The sequence below is a fragment of the Humulus lupulus genome, chromosome X (assembly GCF_963169125.1).
Source record: "Humulus lupulus chromosome X, drHumLupu1.1, whole genome shotgun sequence".
Lineage (NCBI taxonomy): Eukaryota > Viridiplantae > Streptophyta > Magnoliopsida > Rosales > Cannabaceae > Humulus > Humulus lupulus.
This window is the reverse complement of record NC_084802.1, coordinates 185,538,025-185,558,703: the sequence shown is the minus strand read 5'-3', so window position 1 is coordinate 185,558,703 and position 20,679 is coordinate 185,538,025. Positions and strand designations below refer to the sequence as shown.

Genomic DNA, 20,679 nt, shown 5'->3' with positions numbered 1-20,679 from the left:
GTGAGTAGGTTTTAGCATAAAACCAAACACTGGATAAGGAAACTTGAGTTCATCACGTTCTCATTTTATTTTTTTCAATAATAAAATTAACCAATTAATTTTCTCAACCTCTTTCTTTTTATTCTTAAGAATATACACCATAAATAAATAAAAATATTAACTATTTTTAATTTATTATTATTAGAAGTGGGTCCCCACCGTTTTTAGCCTTGTGATTATCATCTCACGCTATATTCACGTGAAATTGTGATCTCGTATATAAATGAGATCATGATAAGTATAAATTTCCAATAAATAATAATCTTCAATGCTTCCTTTTTTTTTTAAAAAGTTTGTTTTTTTAACCTATATTTATTATGAGTTCACCAAATGTGGAATAGGTATTATACCAAAAATTTATGTATGTAAATTAATTTTAAATGTTATCTAAAATACCCCAATTTATTTTTCTTAAGCAATTGTATTTGTGACATTTTTTTAATGTATTGCATATGCTTAGTTGACTTATTATTTTGTTGTTTGTGGAAGAAGAAATCTATAAAAATATAAACAATAGAACTAAGAAGTAAAAATTTAGCAAATTAATTGCTATATAATATTTAACTAAAGAAATTTGAAATATGGTAATTGGTATCGTAATAATTTAAACAAGTTGTAATGATATTTATTGCCTTATCATATTTGTTTTTATTTACTTCAATTATCAAAAAGATAAAAAGTCAACTATTCAAATTTGACAATTTAATAAAGTTAAGAAATTTCTCATATCTTAACTTTAATCTTACTCATCTCACATTGAACAATGTAAGTTGTATTACTTATGTTATGTTTTTTTTCTTATAGCAATATATTAATTGTTTTTTTATTTATTGCATAAATATCTTCACTATATTATATCATGTTAAGAATTTACATAAAAATAGAAAAATTATTATCATCGATATTTTGGATATACTCATAATCCTTAACATAATACTATAGCTCAATAATTTAAATAAGCATTCGGTTTAATATAATTAATAAGTTAACAAAAACGGAATAATAAAATGAGAACACGAATATAAATGAAATTTAAACAATTTAACATGTAAAAAAAATTATTATTTTCTCCAATTAGAAGAATAGTCATTTTACTAAAATATTAGGGGGAAAAACAATTTATTAGAATATTTATTCAATATTTTAAATTATAACCAAACAACATAATTACAATTGTTTTCACATTTCATTTCATTAATTCTAGAGTTCTTAATATACTTAATTTCCTTTTTATTTAGCATAAAAATTCAATAATTAGTTTAATTTGAGAAGAAACACAATGATAATGATGATCTGTGTACTATTTTATGTTAATAGGGAAAGTACTATAGTATTTATTGAGAAATTTGAGTTACTATGCTTCTCAGTATCCATAATTTAAAAAAATATTCCAAATTTAACAATTATTTCAAACTTATGCTTCATCATTTTATTGGGACTAAAATACCCCTTTTATAATTTTTCTCTTCTCTTTTGGTTTCTCATTTTTCTCTCACTTGGTTTCTCATCCTCACCAACACAAACATCATTTAGCCCACCACCTTCCCTCACTATCCACCACCACATCATTCAACTTTTTTTTAATGATTTAAATTTCAATCCAAAACATAAATCCACAAAAATATTTACATAAGAAACTAATTTATATATTTTCGAATACCTTTGAGGATAAAATTTTAGTTTTGATCGCGATTTTTTAAGATTTGAAATCTAAAACCTGTAAAATCTTGAACAAAAACGATGGTTAACGATGCTTAATGATATTTTGTGATGATCCCATAAAAAATTGATTTTAGAGGATTAACCATTGTTTTAGCATCATTTCGGCTTGCAAAGTCAAAAAATTTACGGGACTATCGTTATCTATCATTTTTAATATCGTTTTTAGTATCGTTTTGGCATCCAAAATTAAATTTTCATGGAACCATCATTTTTAGCATCGTTTTGACTTTTTAAATCAAATTTATGGGACTATCGCAAACTATCTATTTCGTTCAAAATTCTGCAAATTTTAGATTTTCATATATGAAAAAAAAATAGCAATCAAAACTAATAAATCATGCACAAATATGTTTAAAACGTATACATTTTGTATTTTAAATGAATATTCTTAGGAGTTCAAGTTTTAGATTTTATTTTGAATCATAAAAACATTAGAAAATGATAAAAAAAAATTGTGGTCTAAGATATTTTTGTTTTTGTGAGAGAGAAAAATGAGAAGACATAAAAAAAGGGGAAATAAATAAAAAATTGTTTGATGGTGGATTGAAGAGTAATGATATGTGCGCCCAAAGTATGCACCCAAATATTACACACAGTGTCGTGTCACTGCTTTTTAAAACAGTGAGTCCTAATTTTAATAAATGTGATTGACTAGGCTAAACTGTCATATCACTGTGTGTAATATTTGTGTGTATATTTTTAGTGTATATATCATTACTCGTGAATTGAATTGGAAGGATAGAGAATCAACGGTGGTCGAGAGAGCGAGTGAGAAATGAGAAGGTGAAGGAGAGTTTCATATGTGAGAGATGAGGCTTATTTGAAGGAAAAGGATAATATGGTCAAAATTTTGCAAAAAAGCATAGTTGGCCTATGTTTTTTTTTTGTTAGCATAATTTTAATTTGAGGATGATAGATTGCATATTTGCTCAAATTTCCCTATATTTTAAGTTTATTATAGTAAAATTTATTGTTTGTATAGAAAGTCGGTCCGAGATAATGACGCAAAAAATCGTGAGCGAGAAAAAGACGATAAATTGGAGTCAAAATCCTTCGTATTTCCAAAACAGCTAACGTCAGTTTTCAATGTCCGCAGAGATAATAAGATAACGATGAGTCTCGAAATTGAGAAATTAATTTAAAATTAGTATAAAACCCTCACCTTCTTTCAAAATCCCCCAAATTCGCCACACAAATCATAAAGATTACCCCTTTGGTCTTCTCTCTCTTATCTTTCTCTCTTCAATGGATCCCTACAAGGTACTCTCATCATTTCTGTGCTCTAATCTATAACCCCTTTATTGGATTTGTTATGAATTTTTAGTATTCTTATTGATTTCTTAGAAAGATTGCTTTGTTGTTTTTAATCATGTAGTCCCTATTTGTTTTTCGATTATCTAGATTTGGTGGGTCAAAATCGTTAGGTGAATAGATAAGTGATAGGAAAATCAAGCACAACCCAGAAAGGAATATGTTATCAATTGCTTTTAGTTCTTAATCAGCTGTTTTGTTTTTTTAGTTCATAAGCGTTCAATCATTTTGACAAGGTTGCATGTTCATGTCCTCATGTTTAAAAATTATTAGTACTCATCATCGTTTCTTATTAAATGATTACAGTACCGACCTTCAAGTGCTTACAACGCTCCTTATTGGACCACGAATTCTGGTGCTCCAGTTTGGAACAACAACTCTTCTCTGACTGTCGGACCAAGAGGTACAACTTTGTTTTTTAGAGAAGAATTCATATGGGTTTTCTTTAAAATATGGATTTGTGAGGTTGATTGTTCTGTAGACATTTTGAAACTATTAAAGATTATCTTGAATGTTTTGATGCTTAGAATGAACGTTATTACACCTACTATGTGATAAAACTAGCTTATATATCTTATTGTTCGTGGACGGGGTTGGTGTGAGGGTGGTAGTCATTAGCTGGTTTGGTTTGTGGTATTTTTCTGTGAATTTTGTTTTGGGGGGTAAAGAACATAGGTAGTCATCACTTCAGTATTTTGTTAAAGTCTTTAGCTTCGAGTATCTTGCATATATATGTTTTTTAGTCTTGTATCTTTCTCAACAGGTCCAATTCTCCTTGAGGACTACCATCTGGTGGAGAAACTAGCAAACTTTGACAGAGAGCGTATCCCAGAACGTGTGGTCCACGCCAGGGGAGCTAGTGCAAAGGGGTTCTTTGAGACCACCCATGATATTTCAAACCTTAGCTGTGCCGATTTCCTTCGAGCTCCTGGAGTGCAGACACCTGTAATTGTCCGTTTCTCCACAGTTATCCATGAGCGCGGTAGCCCTGAAACTTTGAGGGATCCTCGAGGTTTTGCAGTGAAGTTTTACACCAGAGAGGTGAGGATTTTACAAGTTCTTTTTTTCTCATGTTGTAGTGGCGGTGTTTCTCGTGCTTTAAATATGAAGAACTTAATATTGTGCAGCTCTTATATAATGTCATTATATAGAATATCTCTATTATCTATGATTTAATATTCCCTTGTTCATGTTATGACTCCATTATTTGACACAGGGTAATTTCGATCTTGTCGGAAACAATTTCCCTGTCTTCTTCATCCGTGATGGAATGAAATTCCCAGACATGGTCCATGCTCTGAAACCCAACCCTAAATCTCACATCCAGGAGAATTGGAGGATCCTTGATTTCTTCTCTCATCATCCGGAAAGCTTGCATATGTTCACCTTTCTATTTGATGATATTGGAATTCCACAAGATTACAGGCACATGGATGGCTCTGGTGTTAACACCTATACTCTGATTAACAAGGCTGGGAAGGTTCACTACGTGAAATTCCACTGGAGACCCACCTGTGGAGTCAAGTCTTTGTTGGAAGATGAGGCTATTAAGGTTGGAGGAGCTAACCACAGTCATGCTACCCAAGATCTGTACGATTCAATTGCTGCTGGAAACTACCCTGAGTGGAAACTTTTCATCCAAACAATTGATCCTGATCATGAAGACAGATATGACTTTGACCCACTTGATGTAACGAAGACCTGGCCCGAGGACATTTTGCCCTTGCAGCCGGTTGGTCGCATGGTTCTTAATAGGAACATCGATAATTTCTTTGCAGAGAATGAACAAATTGCGTTTTGCCCGGGCATTGTTGTTCCTGGTGTCTACTATTCAGATGATAAGCTGCTCCAGACCCGTGTCTTCTCCTACTCCGACACTCAGAGGCATCGTCTTGGACCAAACTATCTTCAGCTCCCTGTGAATGCCCCCAAGTGTGCTCATCACAACAATCATCACGAGGGTTTCATGAATATTATGCACAGAGACGAGGAGGTGCTGACTTGCTTCTTTTACTTTATGCCATGTGTTTGTGAATAGCTTGTTCAATTTCTTTACACACTTCTCTGACATCTAATAGCTTTTGCTTTGATACTTTCAGGTCAACTACTTCCCTTCAAGATATGATCCTGTTGGTCATGCTGAGAGGTACCCCGCCCCTCCAGCCATCTGCACTGGAAAGCGAGAAAGGGTCAGTTTCATATTTTTATTAAATTATACATGCAACTTTTTTCCCCCTCAAATTCGACAGTATTGTCACTATCCCTGAAAGTCGATTTCTTTCAGCATAAATATGAACATATATACTTTATGGGATGTTGTGATTATTGAGAACAGTGATTATATCTTTTGATGAATTGCCTTTCCTTTTTGCCATAATGTGTTTATTTCTTCGGAGAGCGCAGTGCATTATTGACAAGGAGAACAACTTTAAGCAACCCGGAGAGAAATACCGATCCTTTACACCAGAGAGGTCCGTAGTCTCCTCCTCCTATTGTCTTCAAAGTAAAATCAGTGTTTCTTATCTTGTTACAGGCACCAATCTTGACTTGGTTTTCACACAATGATTTTTTCAGGCAAGAGCGCTTCATCAAACGATGGATTGATGCCTTATCCGACCCACGTGTCACCCATGAGATCCGCAGCATCTGGGTCTCGTACTGGTCTCAGGTGAGTTTATGTCTATAGCTTTTATTTATCTGGATTTTTGGTTTGAAAGATGCATAAAATTGAACTCAAAACATGGTTTTGCGGGGATAAAGTTTCTGATACTGCATTACTTGTTTGTATGGATGATGATGATGATGCAGGCGGACAAGTCTCTTGGTCAGAAGCTAGCATCTCGCCTAAATGTGAGGCCAAGCATCTGAGGATGAATGGGGGGCCATGCGCTAGTTTTCGAGTTTGGAAGACTGCACATGAAAGATGGAAGTGAGCGAGAGTGGATTGGGGTCATTTAGAAAGGGAGAATCAAATGCATAATATTTTGATTGTGCTATATGTGTTATGATGTAATATACTGAAACCTCCATATCAGTATAATAATAATGAATCAGTGACTTTTTAATGGCTTCTTATATTTTATTTTCTTTTCCTTGTTTGTGATGTGAATACCGTAGTAGAAATTTGGACAAGTGAGACTATGCCGATATTAATAAACATAGGCAAACTATGTTTTTTTATAAAATTTTGACCAAACTATCCCCCCATTCGAACAAACCTGATCTCTCTCTCTCTCTCTCACACACAAACACACACACAATTGCCCTCCTCTTCTTGCTCTCTCTCACTAAAACAAAAATACCCTCGAACAATCCTCTCTTCCTAAAACAAAAATACCCATTACTAAACAGAAATGATGCTTTTTTTTTTTGAAAAATTTTGACTAAACTACTCTCTCACACACACAATTTCCCTCTTCTTGGTCTCTCTCACTAAAATAAAAATACACTCGAACAATCCTCTCTCTCTCTAAAACAAAGATAAACAGAAATTATGGTCTTTTTTTTTGTAAAATTTTGACTAAACTACTCCTTCCATTCGAACAATCTTCTCTCTCAAATAAAATCAGTTTCCTGTGGACATTTAGTGATAATTCTTCTCTCTTACTAAAACAAAAATACCCAAATTATAAACTTTATATTTCTCTCATCTTGTGAAAACAAAAATACCCAAATTATAAAAATTTTAAAATTTTTGTTTTCTTTCAAAAATGTTTTTAATGATTCAAAATCAAATCCAAAACTTGAAACTCCCAATAATATTCGATTAAAATACAAATTTGAAGCACATTTATGCATGATTTATTAGTTTTGATCACAATTTTTTTCCAAATTTGAAATCTGCAAAATTTTGAAAAAACGATACTTAACGATAGTTTGCGATGGTCACATGAAAATTTGATTTTATAAGCCAAAACGATGGTTAATGATGCTAAACAATAGTTGCATGAAAACTTGATTTTAGAGGTCAAAATGTTGCTAAAACAATGGTTTAACGATGGTCCCGTGACCATTTGATTTTAGAGGCCAAGACGATGGTTAAAGATGGTCCCATGAAAACTTGTTTTTAAAAGCCAAAAATGCTTAAAGATGGTCAAAATTTGATTTTAGATGTCAAAATGATGTTTAACGATGGTCCCATGAAAAAATTGATTTTAGAAATCAAAACGATGATTAAAAAACGATAGCTAATAATAGTGGTCCCATGAAAATTTGATTTTAGAGGCTAAAACGATGATAAAAACGACAACTAATAATGGTCAAAACGATAGTTTCATGAAAGTTTGATTTTAGAGGCCAAAATAGTGATTTCTTCTCTAAAATTAAATTTTCACGAGTATTGCAAACTATCTTTTTTGCTCAAAATTCTATAGATTTAAAATTTTCAAAAAAAAAATCGTGAATGAAAATTATGTACAGATATATTCAAAAACATATAAATTAGTGGCTTATGTAAAAAAATTCGTGGATTTAAGTTTTGGATTGAAATTTTAATCATAACAAAAAAATTGAATGATATATTGATGGATGGTGAAGGAAGGTGGAGTTAATGGCCAAAACGATGCTGGTGTTGGTGGGGATGTGGTCCTCTGCCACCATGGGTAAAGAGAGGAGAAACCAAGAGAATGGGTAGAGAGAGAGGAACAAACAAGAGGGAGAGATAGAGAGAAAGGAGAGACCAAGAGAGAGAAGAGAAATTTGTGAGGGAAGCATAATTTTGAGACTTGGTATATTTTTAAATTATGGGTTAGTAGGAAGCATAGAATGTCAAATTTCCTATTTTAATTTATTTTCTCTGTTTGAATTATGATAAACAAAACAATTTAATGAAAAGTTTTGTTTTAAGTGTTTGTATAATCAATAAAAGAAATATCTTCTGGTAAGACACTTTAATTGATGGCTCTTGCCAACTAACTTCTTTAATAAATTTAATATGGTTTGTGTAATGTTTCAAACTTAATTAGTTTCTAGAGCATCTCCAATGGAGTGCTAAATTGATGATTCATTGCTAAAATATAGCTCACTTTACAAAAAAGTTACTCCAACGGTGTACCAAAAATAGTGTCAAATTTGGCACATGCTAAAAGTTGTGCCAAATTTGGCACACAATGTAGCATAATGCATATTTTGTAACAGCATAAATGCTACACTTTTTTATTTACTTTTGTACAATTTTTTATTATTTTAGTAATATTTTTAATAATCATCATTAAATGCTAGACTTTTTATCTTATTATTTTATTATTATCTCTAACTATTAACAATAAAATATAAACGAAAATTATTATTTTTTGTATATTTTCAATAAATATCAAATGAGCATTAATAAAATATTAATTTTTACATCAACTTTTACGAGAGTTCATTGGAGTATAGTGCTAAAAATTGTATCAAATATATCAGATATTAATTTTTTGTGCCAAATGTATCACAATATTTAGAGATGGTCTTACATTAACAACAACAAAAATAAAAAAAATCTTATACAAGTGTTTCAAATTTATAAATTAATGTCTTAAGTCTATATTTAAAAATACAAAGAAAAAAAATTGATGGCACTAATTGAGGATGGGTGGTTCTATAAAGAGGGAAGGTGGTGCTAATAGTGTTAATGGCATCTATGGAGGGTTTTTTTATTGTTTTTGATTGGTGGTGTGTTGTGCATTGCCATGGTTAGAGAGAAAGAGAAAGGAGAAGAAGATGGTTTGAGAGACAGAGAGGGAACTTTGTATGAAAAGGGCAATTTTGATCATTTTGCTGATAAGGCATACTTTGCCTTTAAGTATCAAACTTGGCATTTTGTTTTCTTTTGTGTAATTGAATCACACTCCCTCACAAGAAAATTTTACATAAGTATGGTCCAAAATCGTTGTTCTTCTTCTTTTTTTTGTTTTAGTGTAAAAATCGAATTAAGATCTCCTATCAAATTACCGTATCATAATGTGTCAAACTAATATAATACTGACACATCATTTAATTTTGACACCTCATATTACTAAAAGAGTTAACAGTTTTTTAATGAAAGAAAAATTAAGTGATGTGTCAGTATTATAATGGTTAAGCACGGTAATTTGACAGGTGATCTTGATTCGTAAAAATCTTAGTGAAATAGATGCTTCGATTATTAGCCAAGTGTGCAACACAAAATACAGTTATAGACAACCAGGAAAATATAATAATAGAATTACGTTTTTTTTTTCCTCTTCTATTTGATTTACTTTTTTTATCACGAGTAAAAAACATTTACATGATATTCAAAGAAAAGAAAATTTTATCTCAACCTAAGAAAAAAAATAGAGGGAGAGAGAGAGAGAGAGAGAGAAGGGAGAAAAAAAAAAGAAATAAGAAAAAAAGAGCTCTTTCATCTTATTGTTGTGTTGATGAGGCTGTAGAGTGCCGAACTTCTTGAGGCTCAATCAGCATAGATCTTGAAGGTGGACCACATATGCTTAGAATTACCTGTATAAACACACACACACACACACACACATATATATATATATATAGTTATATACAAAGAAATCAAAATGGAATTAGTAAAAATGAGACCCCATTATCAGAGCTTACCGGTAGGAATACAAGGCCATGCAAGAAACCAAGGAGAACCAAAGCTAGATACATTTGAAAGTAATATACCTGCATTATACAGATACATATACATACATATAAATAAAGACATGGTCGGTCAATGAATCTTGTGAAGTGTCATGATATGATGATAAATATGAGTAAGAGAGATAAATACCACAAAAACTTCTGTCCTTGAGAAGCATAGAACAATGACCCCAACAAGCTTCGTTAGTGTTATCCCACTGTATCACATTATCCAAAAAATAAAAAATCTCATTAATACTGTACAGATTAATACTCTCAAAATTAGCAAAGATACACACTTTGGTCGACTACAGTTGACAGGCCGGTCATTTTGTCTATTTAAAGGCGCCCTTTGTTTTCTTTTCTGGGGTTACTTGCTTGCTTCAGACCATTTCGAGATACAGAGAGTGACACATTGCAACTTGTGAGAGAACTTGATTTTTTCACTGCTGAGAGTTTGTGAGGTTCTTTATTTGTAATATTGAATTTTTTTTCTTCATAGTGGAAAGAGTTCACACTGGATGTAGGTCATATTGGCAGAACTAGTATAAATTATTGTGTATTTACTTTGTCTATTGATTGATAATCTTAGCTACTATCTATTTTTTTTTTTTTTTTTTTGAAAAATATATTGTTTGCTTGATTGGTTGTAAAGGATTTACAACATATACCCTCTTCTTGGTTCTTGGCTTGGTTTAAACCTAGAGTGAAAAGTATCAAATGCAGTTTTAGGCTCAAAATGTACCTGAAAACAGAGGCTCCCATTGTACCTAGAGCCTCCTTGATACGTTGATTATTATCTCCACTGTTTACCTGTTACACAGATTATTATGTTAGGAAGAATTATTGACAGAAAAACTGGAAAAATCAAAACCACATTAATAAGAATGATACTGACCGAGAATGCATGGGTCATATGAACACAAAACTCAACCGCAATCCCAACTGACATAATAAGATTGACAACAGAGATTGCATTTAACTGGATTCCAAGAATCGCCATTACACCCTGCAGATCGTTGTATCGTCAGGAGACATAACAAGCCTATTTCAAGTTATTAACTTAAAAAGACATGATTTTGAGATAGAAAAGATTACCATGAGATCCACAACAATCATTACCAACACCAATAAGATGATTGCTGAACTCCAGAAACTATAACCAAATGGAACAAGAAATCCAGTCAGGAAAATACATTAATTAATAAAAGAAAACAAGGGTAAAATTATAAACATACTAACCTGCATGTAATGACTAAGCAAACGATAAATACCGCAGCTGTTGAATCATAGGTAAAAACAAAAAGTTAATTGACAATTAATAAAATGTAAACGCACAATCTTATAATGCCTATCTACCTACAATAGTAGTAGCAATTACAGAAATAATCAACAGTCATCTTTTATATAGTTTCTCATAAAACTCCAAAAATCAGCAGAAGTGAATCAAATCCATGAAAACTAATCTAAAAATAACAATCTAATTAAGTTTCTTAAAAGTACTAACCAATAGCTATTGAAAGATTGATTAATGCGGTTTTCCAAATATCAAGGTATTGCTCGAAAAACATATAAAACACCGAATATGGAAATATCTCTATCTGCACAATTTAAGAAACAATCAGTTTCACAATATACATTGTGAGATTAATGTATATTAGAGCCAGCATGAAGATTGTGAGATTACCTTCAGAGAATCAGAAAGTCTTGAACTGAAGTCTCGTGCAGCCCTCAATGAATTTACGTAGTCACTCTTCAAATAAATCATTGTTATACGGTCAGTCTTCCTTTGATATGGGGAGAAAAAGGAACAGTATTTAAAATCCTAATTTAAGAGCATTTACATACCTGCTTGTTCAGAGGTGTATGATATGTACGGAATGACGATGCTTGAATAATACCACTATCATAATCTGATTGACCAAAAGACATAATTCAAATTATAAATCACACATGTAATCAGAATTCTGAATTAAACAAGTCAACAATAATTTGCTGCGTTCCAAACATAATGAAGTACCCAATAATCCTACAAACCTTTCAGTTCCACACTGGTAGTGTAAGCCCCATGGCCACCTTTAGCACATGCAGCAGATGGTAGAGCATCCAGGAACCATGGAAGTTTATCCTTGAATTGTGTGGTAGAAGGACGATCGTTCTGCAGATCCGAATGGCGGAAGCACTGGATTCCCAAAGTTGATTATGTGAGAAGATACACACGCATCCAAAGTGATTGGCAGAGTTGATTATATTATAAATCTTACCGTAGTACAATCTTTGCACACTCCTCCAAGGCTGCAAACCCCTCCATTGGAAGAACAGCAAGGAGGCTGAATTAAATAATTTGAATCAGTATGAAAGGGATTTACATAAAACGAAAGGCAAGTCACAAGAGACTATAATTAAAGTAAAACTTTGTTAATGACCTGATCATCGGGAGGACAGTAAGTACTATTAGTAAACTTCCGACAGCATCCAAATGCTTCTGGGGATATCCACACAAGAAAATCATCAAGCCATGAAGCAGCAGGCTTAGCAATGTAACTTGCTTCTGGAGTTGATGATGCTTTTGCAATCTACACCAGCAAAACAAAAATCATTTACCTGACGTAAAATCAACTAAGAAGAAAAATAAAGAATGCTGAAGCAAAGTAATGTCTTTAACCATCTAAAAAGAACTATTGATGTTCACTAAATATGATAACCTGATACCACACACCCAAGAATTAATTACGCACACAATTCAAGCAACTATTGATGTCTGCTAAATAAAACAGACTGAGATGACAGATCTATGTATGTAATGACACAATGACACCAATAAAAGGTTTTACCTCATTCAAAAGGGAGTCTGAATCACATTTACTAATTGAGCATAGCTTATTTGTATGTCTTGATTCTGAACTGGAAACAAAAAAAAAAAAACTTGCAGCATGAAAATAACACTATGGAGATGTAGCAACATTCTTCCATTTCATAATAGCCATGATCTTTACATATATATTCTAATTAACATAATTAATAACAATCAATATGGTTATCCACGTCTATCCATGACAACTTTCATGCAAAGTGTACCAAATTAAATTCCAAAACAAAAAAGATGCCAAAGTTATGGTTGCTTGATACTAGTACTTAGATGTATATTGATACATTTGACAAAGGCTGGCATCATTGGTTGATTATATTGCATGAATTTTGGATGCTTAAAATTATGATTGTGTCCATATTACAAGTACTAATGAGCTGTATTTTTGTATCTTTGTCAACTACTAACAGGGTTAATATTTTTCTCTTTTTTTAAAAAAAAAAAAACTTGATTCACAATTTAGTGAATTGGTGAGATAACGTTCTGGAAGCATTGAGCTAAAGACCAAAAATGTCAAGACTAAAACTTGAATACCTGTAGTTATAATTCTTCACAACAAAATACAGAGGAGGTCCAATTCTGAGATATTCTGAAACATTATTGAAATAACCCTGCAAGGAATAGCATAAAGCATTATGACAGTGAAAAGTAAAATGCTTGTTGACATCAATAGCACCGAGCTAGACCTGAAGGTAAGAATCTTGGGGAAGAACAACTTTTTGTTCCAAACCAGGCTCAATCCTTGTGCATAATGCCTGTTAAGTTAAGGAAGTGAACAAGTTAAGAAGCAGAACAAACACAAAAAATGACATTCTTAACAACAAGATGATATAAACAAAATACAGAATAACTCACTATGCTAGCCAGTGTAAAGGCAACAAAAACGGAAATGACAACTATCTTGACTCCCCAAAGACTCAGAATAGGTGCATGGATCTCCTGAAAAAGCAAATGCAGCACAGCAAAATTGAAAGTGAAATCAACAAACATACATAACAATAGTGAAACTGTTATAAATGTCATGTTAATTAATATCTTGTACATTTTACTATATGTAATAATTTCTGTGCACAAGGAAATCGAAGAAACACTTAAAAGTCACTTTAAAAATCAAATTACCGCATAAATATATTGGAAAAATACCAACTTAATAGTACCCAAAACAGTAAGTACCTTCATATAACGCACCAGCAAACCAGATTTTCTCTGACCAATACCTAATTTCCAGAAAGCATTCTTGAATCAGATATCATATAAAGCCGAGAAGACAATAGAAAGGCAAAGCTAAAAAAAGGATGTTCTGAACTGAAGTGTTAGAAAGAAGAAGCATTTTGTGATACCTTTGTCAGCATTGGCATACGATGCCACTTTTATACATGGGAAGCAATCAACCCTCTTATCCTCAGTTCGCAAAAAGTCAAAAGCTATCAAAGCAACAAATGCAGTAACTTGCAAAAGGAAGTCCAGAAGAACTGCCAAGGCTGCAAAAAGAACATCCAAATAATGTCAGCTTTATCTTGAAGACAAACACATAAGAAAAGCAAAAATAAGAAAGGTATTTGTTATAAAATGACAGTTCTGACCTGCAAACATGGAGAACACACGGCATGCTGGCATAGGAATGAAACTTCCAACAGCAAATGCTAAAACTTCTGCTAGGCTGGCCAGCGTTATGGATGGTCCAACTTCCACAAGTGCATTGCTTATTCTCTCTTCTAAAGGCAGCTCCAAAGGTTGACGTTTGACAGCATGTACCAATATACACATATTATCAACCCCAACCTATTATGGGGATCAAGTTCAGAATATTACAAGCTAGAATAGAATAGGCGCAATTAGGATATGAACCCAGAAGGAAAAAAAAACAAAGGAAACACATACACACACACAGTAAATCAGAAAACTATTAAATAAATTGATACCAAGAAAACAACTTACAGCTAGAACAAGAAATGGTATAACTTCCATAATAATGAGAGTTGATTTGACTCCAATAGCACTGAAAAATCCAACTGATCCGAGAACAGAAAGCATGACAAGCACAACTCCAGAGAGACCAAGCAAAACCTGCAATAATCTCACAATTTTATAATACCAATTTACCATAAAATCAACCAATAGAATGAGTTGTTTACAAAAAGGAAAGATGAAAACTTGAACGGTGATTTTATGAATGAGACCAGCATACCTTAGAGGAAATGTAAAAAGAAGATAGCCGAGGTGTGTCACCCAAAGTAAGAGAAATATAAGCGAACATCACAAGGTAGCTTATCTACATCAGTTGAGGCAACACAAAGAAATAGAAATTAGTTGAAAAAGTACACTCCATTAAAACAACATCATACTACAAAACAATAAATTTAGCCAGCATAAAATGCAGAAAAAACACTCAACCACAATAGTGATAGCATCTGTGGTGCTTTCTCTTTTCAGTTCCTCTTCAATTGAACTTTCCGATGAAAAGGAAAGTGTTAAATTTTTGGATTGCACCATTTGCAGCAATTCATCCTATCATAAACAAGATAGATAATAAGAAAAAAATTAAACCACTTACAGCAGATCCTCTGCTGCATAAACAAAATAACTAAAACTACATTACTTGTAGCAACTCATCATATAATAAGCAATTTCCTGAACACATCGATCATCATATCAAACATTCCAAGTAGTCACGTTACTAAATTTGCATCATCTGAAAAGTAAACTCCAGTCACTGCTTGGTAAACCATAAAATTATCTCAGCATTTCAGACAGCACACGCAAACACAAGTGAAATGAAAATCCTGAAAAGGTGCCAACTTCTTATGAAAGACAAGATTGATGGCACAAATCTAGGACCATTTACAGGTGTAGAGCAATTTATAATAGAAGACCAGGCTAAGCTAATGTGCAATGGTAGAGTTTATAATAATCGATAAAGAAAGCGACATTAATTTGTAATCAGATTCAACGTTGTGAAAAACAAAAGCACATAATGAGTTCAATAAATGGAATGACCGAAGGCAAATTACAAACCTTTGCCATCTGGATATAAGCCTTTTCCCATGCCACTGCCTTTTCAGATAAATTCCCTCTTTTATCCACAGCATTGTTTACAGGATATGTTACCATAAATGCTGAAGCCTGTCTTAAAAAAAATTAAAAAATGATCATTCACAACTTAAAAGCAAGGGAAATTTAGATAGAAAACTAACTGAATTCATAACTCAATGTGTGAGTGTTCTTCTTTTCCACGTACTTGGGATGTCCTAACCACTTAAAAGCTTAAAAATTCTTAAAAAGTAAACAATTACGAGAAAAATTACCTCAGAATAGTTGCTCCCTGAGAAACCTCCTAATGCAGTGCTAGGATCAAGCGGTGCTTTAAATGCGCTCATACATGTATCAGCAGAGGAGTAGTGCTTAAAACATTAAACAAATAAAATTAAATTGGCCAGTCAAGGAACATCAGCATATTCTTGCTGGGAAAATAGCAAGGCATTCAACGATTCCAAAATGCTTTTAAATAGAATTAAACTTCTGTATCAATAACTATTCCAGAATTTCGCAACTTATATGGAAAAAAAAAACCCATTTAGATGTATCCAACTGTCAAACAAATAATGTCCATCATATCTCAATACACAATATGTACATGGAGATAGTAGAAAGTACCTCAAAGCAATATTTGAGGTGCTCGACTCCACCAAAATTGTCATAATTGTCAGGAGCCATTTTGAAATACTGTCATAAGGAAGGAGAAACTTTATTAATCAAGAGAGAGAATTAAGAACAGTAAAGGAATAAATAAAGCATTTCTGACTTTTATATAACCTAGAATTCTTCATCAAATTTCAGATAAGCCAAGCAAGAATTCTACCTGCAGGACACTTTGAGTTGCACAATCTTGGTCCAGTGGCTTCATGCAAATATCAGCAAGAGATACTGGCGATCCAGAAAAATTAGCACGGAGTCCATCTACCTGGCATACAACTAATATATAAAATTTTGCCAACAAAAAAACACAAACATGAAAAATATGTATGGAAATAGAATACATAAATGTCACTTCTGAGAACTCATAGTCTAGGTGGATAAATACCTTCTTCTGAATTTCAAAGAGTAATTTAATGTTTGCCTCTGTCACAATACTTGGCGACTTGCCATCAGCATCAGGAATAGTAGCTAATATAAGCTGAGAAAGAACATACAGTGTTAAGATAATGGAAAATTACAAATCCTTGCCTGCCTCTTGAGGATGTGGCAGTGTATAATATTAAATAACTAACTTAATGAAACACATAAAATATCAGTTTTTAAGAACCTGTTCAATTCTGTAAAAAGGAGCTAGATGGTTATCAAAAAACTGCTTCTCCTCAGCTGCTTTACTCCCTGGCCCCACCCACAGCTGAAACAGTGAATACAGCAATGTTGAATAGGCATGAAAAAAATACAATAACCAATAGTACATAAAGTTTGGTACAAGGACATGCACAATACTACATGAGGAATAAGATTAAGCAATTAGACCTCAGAAGCCTTGTCAATATATGCATAAACAACTATCAAATGTGTTGCTACACAAGTGATTCTCAAACTCTGTATCACTTAATTCTCTATCTATTTACTGCTACATGACTATATCATTTCATATTGCAAAAATATATTCTAATATCGAAAATAAAGCTACTAATACTACACAACAAACCTTTTCAGGACGTGTCTCCACCTTGAAACGGACTAGACCCAAACAAAGAACAAAAACTATTGCCAAAGATGAGCACAACACTAAGATTCGATTTTTTGCAACCCATGTTCCATACAACCTGGAAATACGGTGTTAGAAGTCATCAAAAATCATTCTCGTGAATTCATCAAAAGCTGGGCCATATAGAAATTATTCTGCTTGAATTATGACAGAGACAGTGACCTGAAAAAATTGGACATGTAACCTTGAACGAAAGAAAGTTGCACTCCATTTCTACTTCGAGAAGCATCTTCAAGCATCTAATCAACAAATTTTCATTCGTTAGATTATACTATAGAGAGAAAAACAGGGCAAACAGGTGATAATTAAGCAAAACTCAATCTAAAAAAAGTAAATAAAAAATGGAGAAGAAATATCAGTATGCACCTGAATCGATGGATTCTCTTCCTTCTGTCGGTTTACAGAATGGAGTTCACCACCTTCCATAGCATTCCACAGTGGTTTCGTTCTAGAGGCCGGTTTCTTTTGTCCATTCAAATAAAACAAGCGCCATCCCAGAAATGCAGAAACTAGAATAATATATAAGACAGCTACAGCTATGTCAATACATTTGGCCTGCATCATAGGAAAAAAAATGCAAAAAATAAAAAGTATCAGTGGTGTGCAAACTAATGTAACTACAAGAGTTTTTCAAATATGAAGGAAGAGGAGATGTTCACTTTGAGAGACCCAAGTCGCACTGAGCAGGAGCCTTCTTTATGAGAAGAAGGAGGAGCTGAATTAGAACAGACTGGAGACGCAGGACAATCGCCACATGAACATCCCAGTGAAATATCACCACATGAATAAGTAGATACATTCATAGGTTTCATTCCAGATGACTCAGAAATATTTGATCGAAATGCTATGGCATACGGTGAACCTGGCACGGTAGCAGGTGCTCGTCTACCAATAAAAGCGTACCACTCTGAAAATGTCACAGGTTAAGCATTAGAAATAACAAGGACTCAATACCACAAAGACCAAAGGAGAATAGCTTAAAGCTGTCTGTCACAAACTAAAAGAATTGTACATCAAAAGATGCCTTCCAAAAAGCTATCCCAATTTCAGACCATATAGAATATGAACTTTGGCAGCTTAGATTACAAAACAATTTATAAAGCTACTATAGCGACTGGCTTTAGCTCTTTCAATACCAATTTTATTTTCCAAACATGATAGAAAGATACAGAGACCAAGGAAGGGAGTAGAAGAGAGCAAAAGAAGAAAAAGTAATTGGTGGGGATGCAATTTTAGGAGGTGATCTTCAAAAGGATCAGTTTACCTATAAAATTTTGAGCTCCAGCGCCTATGAACTCTAGAGCTCGAGAATTCATGGTACCAAACTTTACATCTTTGCAGGAGTCATACAACCCTTCACCAAAAGCATCATTTATATAAAAATCAATCCCATCCACGGTCAAATTGTTACCAGCCTGAGGAAGAAAAGGAAAAAAATGCTAATTTTAATATTCGTAGTAAAACTTAAATAGTATGTGATAGAATGCAGATATTTCAAACTTCAAGATTGTTTCACAAAAACACTTGTGAATTAATGATTATCTGAAATGTTCTTTGGGATTTGAAAAGTATTTGCCAATAATAATAAAAGAATTTAAATTAAGGATTGCAATTTGCATGCATGAAGCTGGTTCAAAAACATTACAAAAGCAATAATGAAATTTATTAAAGGCAGGAAGAAACTGCAGACCTTGGATATGGAAGTAACATTGATAAATAAACTTTGATTTGGAGAACAGGTGAGCTCACAGAACAAATTCAGAAAGTTTCTCAAGCATGCTGGACAACCAACTATTAAAGGAATTGCCTGCACAATGCATTATAAATCCAGACATATATATATATAATCACACAACAAATAAACAAATACACAAAAGAAAGAACTCTTTATATTTAAGTAACAATACATTAATAGTAATAATTTTGAATTGATAAGAGAATGAATCTTACTTGCTGAACTTGAGTCCGTAAGGTGTCAAACTGAGATTCTGTACAACAAACATTACCAGTAATGGTAGGACATAAGCTTTGGATCTTGGACGAAAGCAAATCATCTGGCTGGAATATTAAAAATGTTGATCAAGTAAAACTTTAACCATTAATCTTCTAAAAAATATATATGTGTGTGTGTGTGTATAATATATATTTATATAAATATAAATACCTTGACAGATGGGGAACCACGAGGACAATTTAATACTTTGCCATCACTACGTTTTCCACAAATATCATACATAGTACAATATCCTTCTGAATGCCTCTCTCTAAACGACAACATTATAAAAAAAAATTTTAAAAAAAAAGCTTTTTCCAGTCATATTTTCTTTTATACTGAACATAATCAACTAAAAAGGCGAAGAGAAAAAGAGTGGCGATAAATCAAGTCAGAGAGCGGAAACGAAAGGAAATTTGAGGAAGGAGTTACCCTGTAACAGCATTAGGTGTCAAAAGCAACCGCGTTTCTGACCTCTCGGCGTTTACTAAACTTCCAATATATAACACCTGTTTATGTAAATATACAAATATTTATATATATATATATGAATATTCAACTATTCAGTACAATTAACTTAGAAGAAAGATCCAAAAAAACTTAAAAGAGATTCTGCAGTCAGCAAATTACATAGAATTTTTTTCTAAAAAATGCAGAGTAAAAATACTGAATAAACAAATGAAATAAGACATCCATATATTTTCTTTGAGAAATTGTTTTCATTTTTATCTTCTCTGAAACTGAATTAGAGAACTCTGATTAAGAAAATGAAGCCAGTAATAACAAATTAAAAGAATCTACAAAAAAACAAACAAGAAAGAGATGGAATAATGATGATTGTAAGGGAAAACTGAAACAGCATGCCTGAAAGACAAAAATAGAAAGGAAAAGCCCTAGACGATTCCTCATTCTCGTCTGCGTTGATGAAGCTCCCGCTCCGGTCATCAATGGCGTTGAAAAGGAGAAGAAGAAGAAGAAGAAGTAACAGAGAGTGAGAGAGAGAGTAAACTAAAAAGTTAGCTGGTTGGGTCTTTATAGAGAGTGTCCAATGACCAGTGCCTTCTACGGTTAAGAGCCGTATTTATAGTTACTCTCACAAAGTCTCCAATACCCGTTGCCGAAGGTGTAAACAAAATTTCCGTTCTCGAATCAGGGATTTAATATGTATCAAACAATTCTTACTGCAATTACCAATATATCCTTGCTTTCGGCTAGTTTGTCTGATAATCATACTATTTGTCTTTAATCATTTTTTCGGCGTGGAAGCAGAAGGGACAGTTTCGTAAATTCAGAGTGGTTTTTTTATTTTATTTTAACGCTTAGCAGTCTGTCACAGAAAGAAAATTAATTATAATTTTTTTTAAAAATGCATGTATTATTTATTATTAAATATTTAATTAAAAT

At 32.8% G+C, this 20,679-nt stretch overlaps 2 protein-coding genes across 3 annotated transcripts; one reads left to right on the top strand and one right to left on the bottom strand.

Annotated features, from left to right (window-relative positions):
• Positions 1-2,861: 2,861 nt before the first annotated feature.
• LOC133804058 (catalase-2) lies at positions 2,862-6,142 on the top strand. The gene is made up of 8 exons (XM_062242207.1): positions 2,862-3,021; positions 3,379-3,475; positions 3,836-4,113; positions 4,289-5,065; positions 5,172-5,261; positions 5,476-5,543; positions 5,647-5,740; positions 5,881-6,142. The coding sequence occupies exons 1-8, from the start codon at positions 3,007-3,009 to the stop codon at positions 5,938-5,940; spliced, it is 1,479 nt and encodes a 492-aa protein (XP_062098191.1). The 5' UTR covers positions 2,862-3,006; the 3' UTR covers positions 5,941-6,142.
• Positions 6,143-9,243: 3,101 nt separating this feature from the next.
• LOC133805100 (uncharacterized) lies at positions 9,244-20,386 on the bottom strand. Of its 2 annotated transcripts, XM_062243201.1 has the most exons (39): positions 20,140-20,383; positions 19,708-19,784; positions 19,447-19,546; positions 19,233-19,340; positions 18,973-19,089; positions 18,547-18,697; positions 17,942-18,189; positions 17,649-17,837; positions 17,445-17,521; positions 17,223-17,340; positions 16,839-16,922; positions 16,617-16,709; positions 16,395-16,496; positions 16,190-16,258; positions 15,841-15,936; positions 15,551-15,658; positions 14,930-15,043; positions 14,724-14,807; positions 14,474-14,602; positions 14,119-14,317; positions 13,876-14,016; positions 13,709-13,752; positions 13,391-13,474; positions 13,222-13,290; positions 13,070-13,146; positions 12,501-12,570; positions 12,093-12,242; positions 11,931-11,996; positions 11,704-11,848; positions 11,515-11,579; positions 11,354-11,419; positions 11,174-11,267; positions 10,909-10,945; positions 10,765-10,822; positions 10,565-10,675; positions 10,412-10,479; positions 9,818-9,884; positions 9,640-9,708; positions 9,244-9,531 (listed from the first exon to the last, which is right to left on the bottom strand). In XM_062243201.1, exons 1-39 carry the CDS (start codon positions 20,218-20,220, stop codon positions 9,439-9,441), a joined length of 3,918 nt encoding a protein of 1,305 aa, XP_062099185.1. In that variant the 5' UTR covers positions 20,221-20,383; the 3' UTR covers positions 9,244-9,438. The 2 variants fall into 2 exon arrangements, 1 of the variants encoding a protein (XP_062099185.1); XR_009878838.1 differs by lacking the exons at positions 9,244-9,531; positions 9,640-9,708; positions 9,818-9,884; positions 10,412-10,479; positions 11,174-11,267 and having other exon boundaries at positions 10,596-10,675; positions 20,140-20,386.
• Between the last annotated feature and the right edge of the window lie 293 nt (positions 20,387-20,679).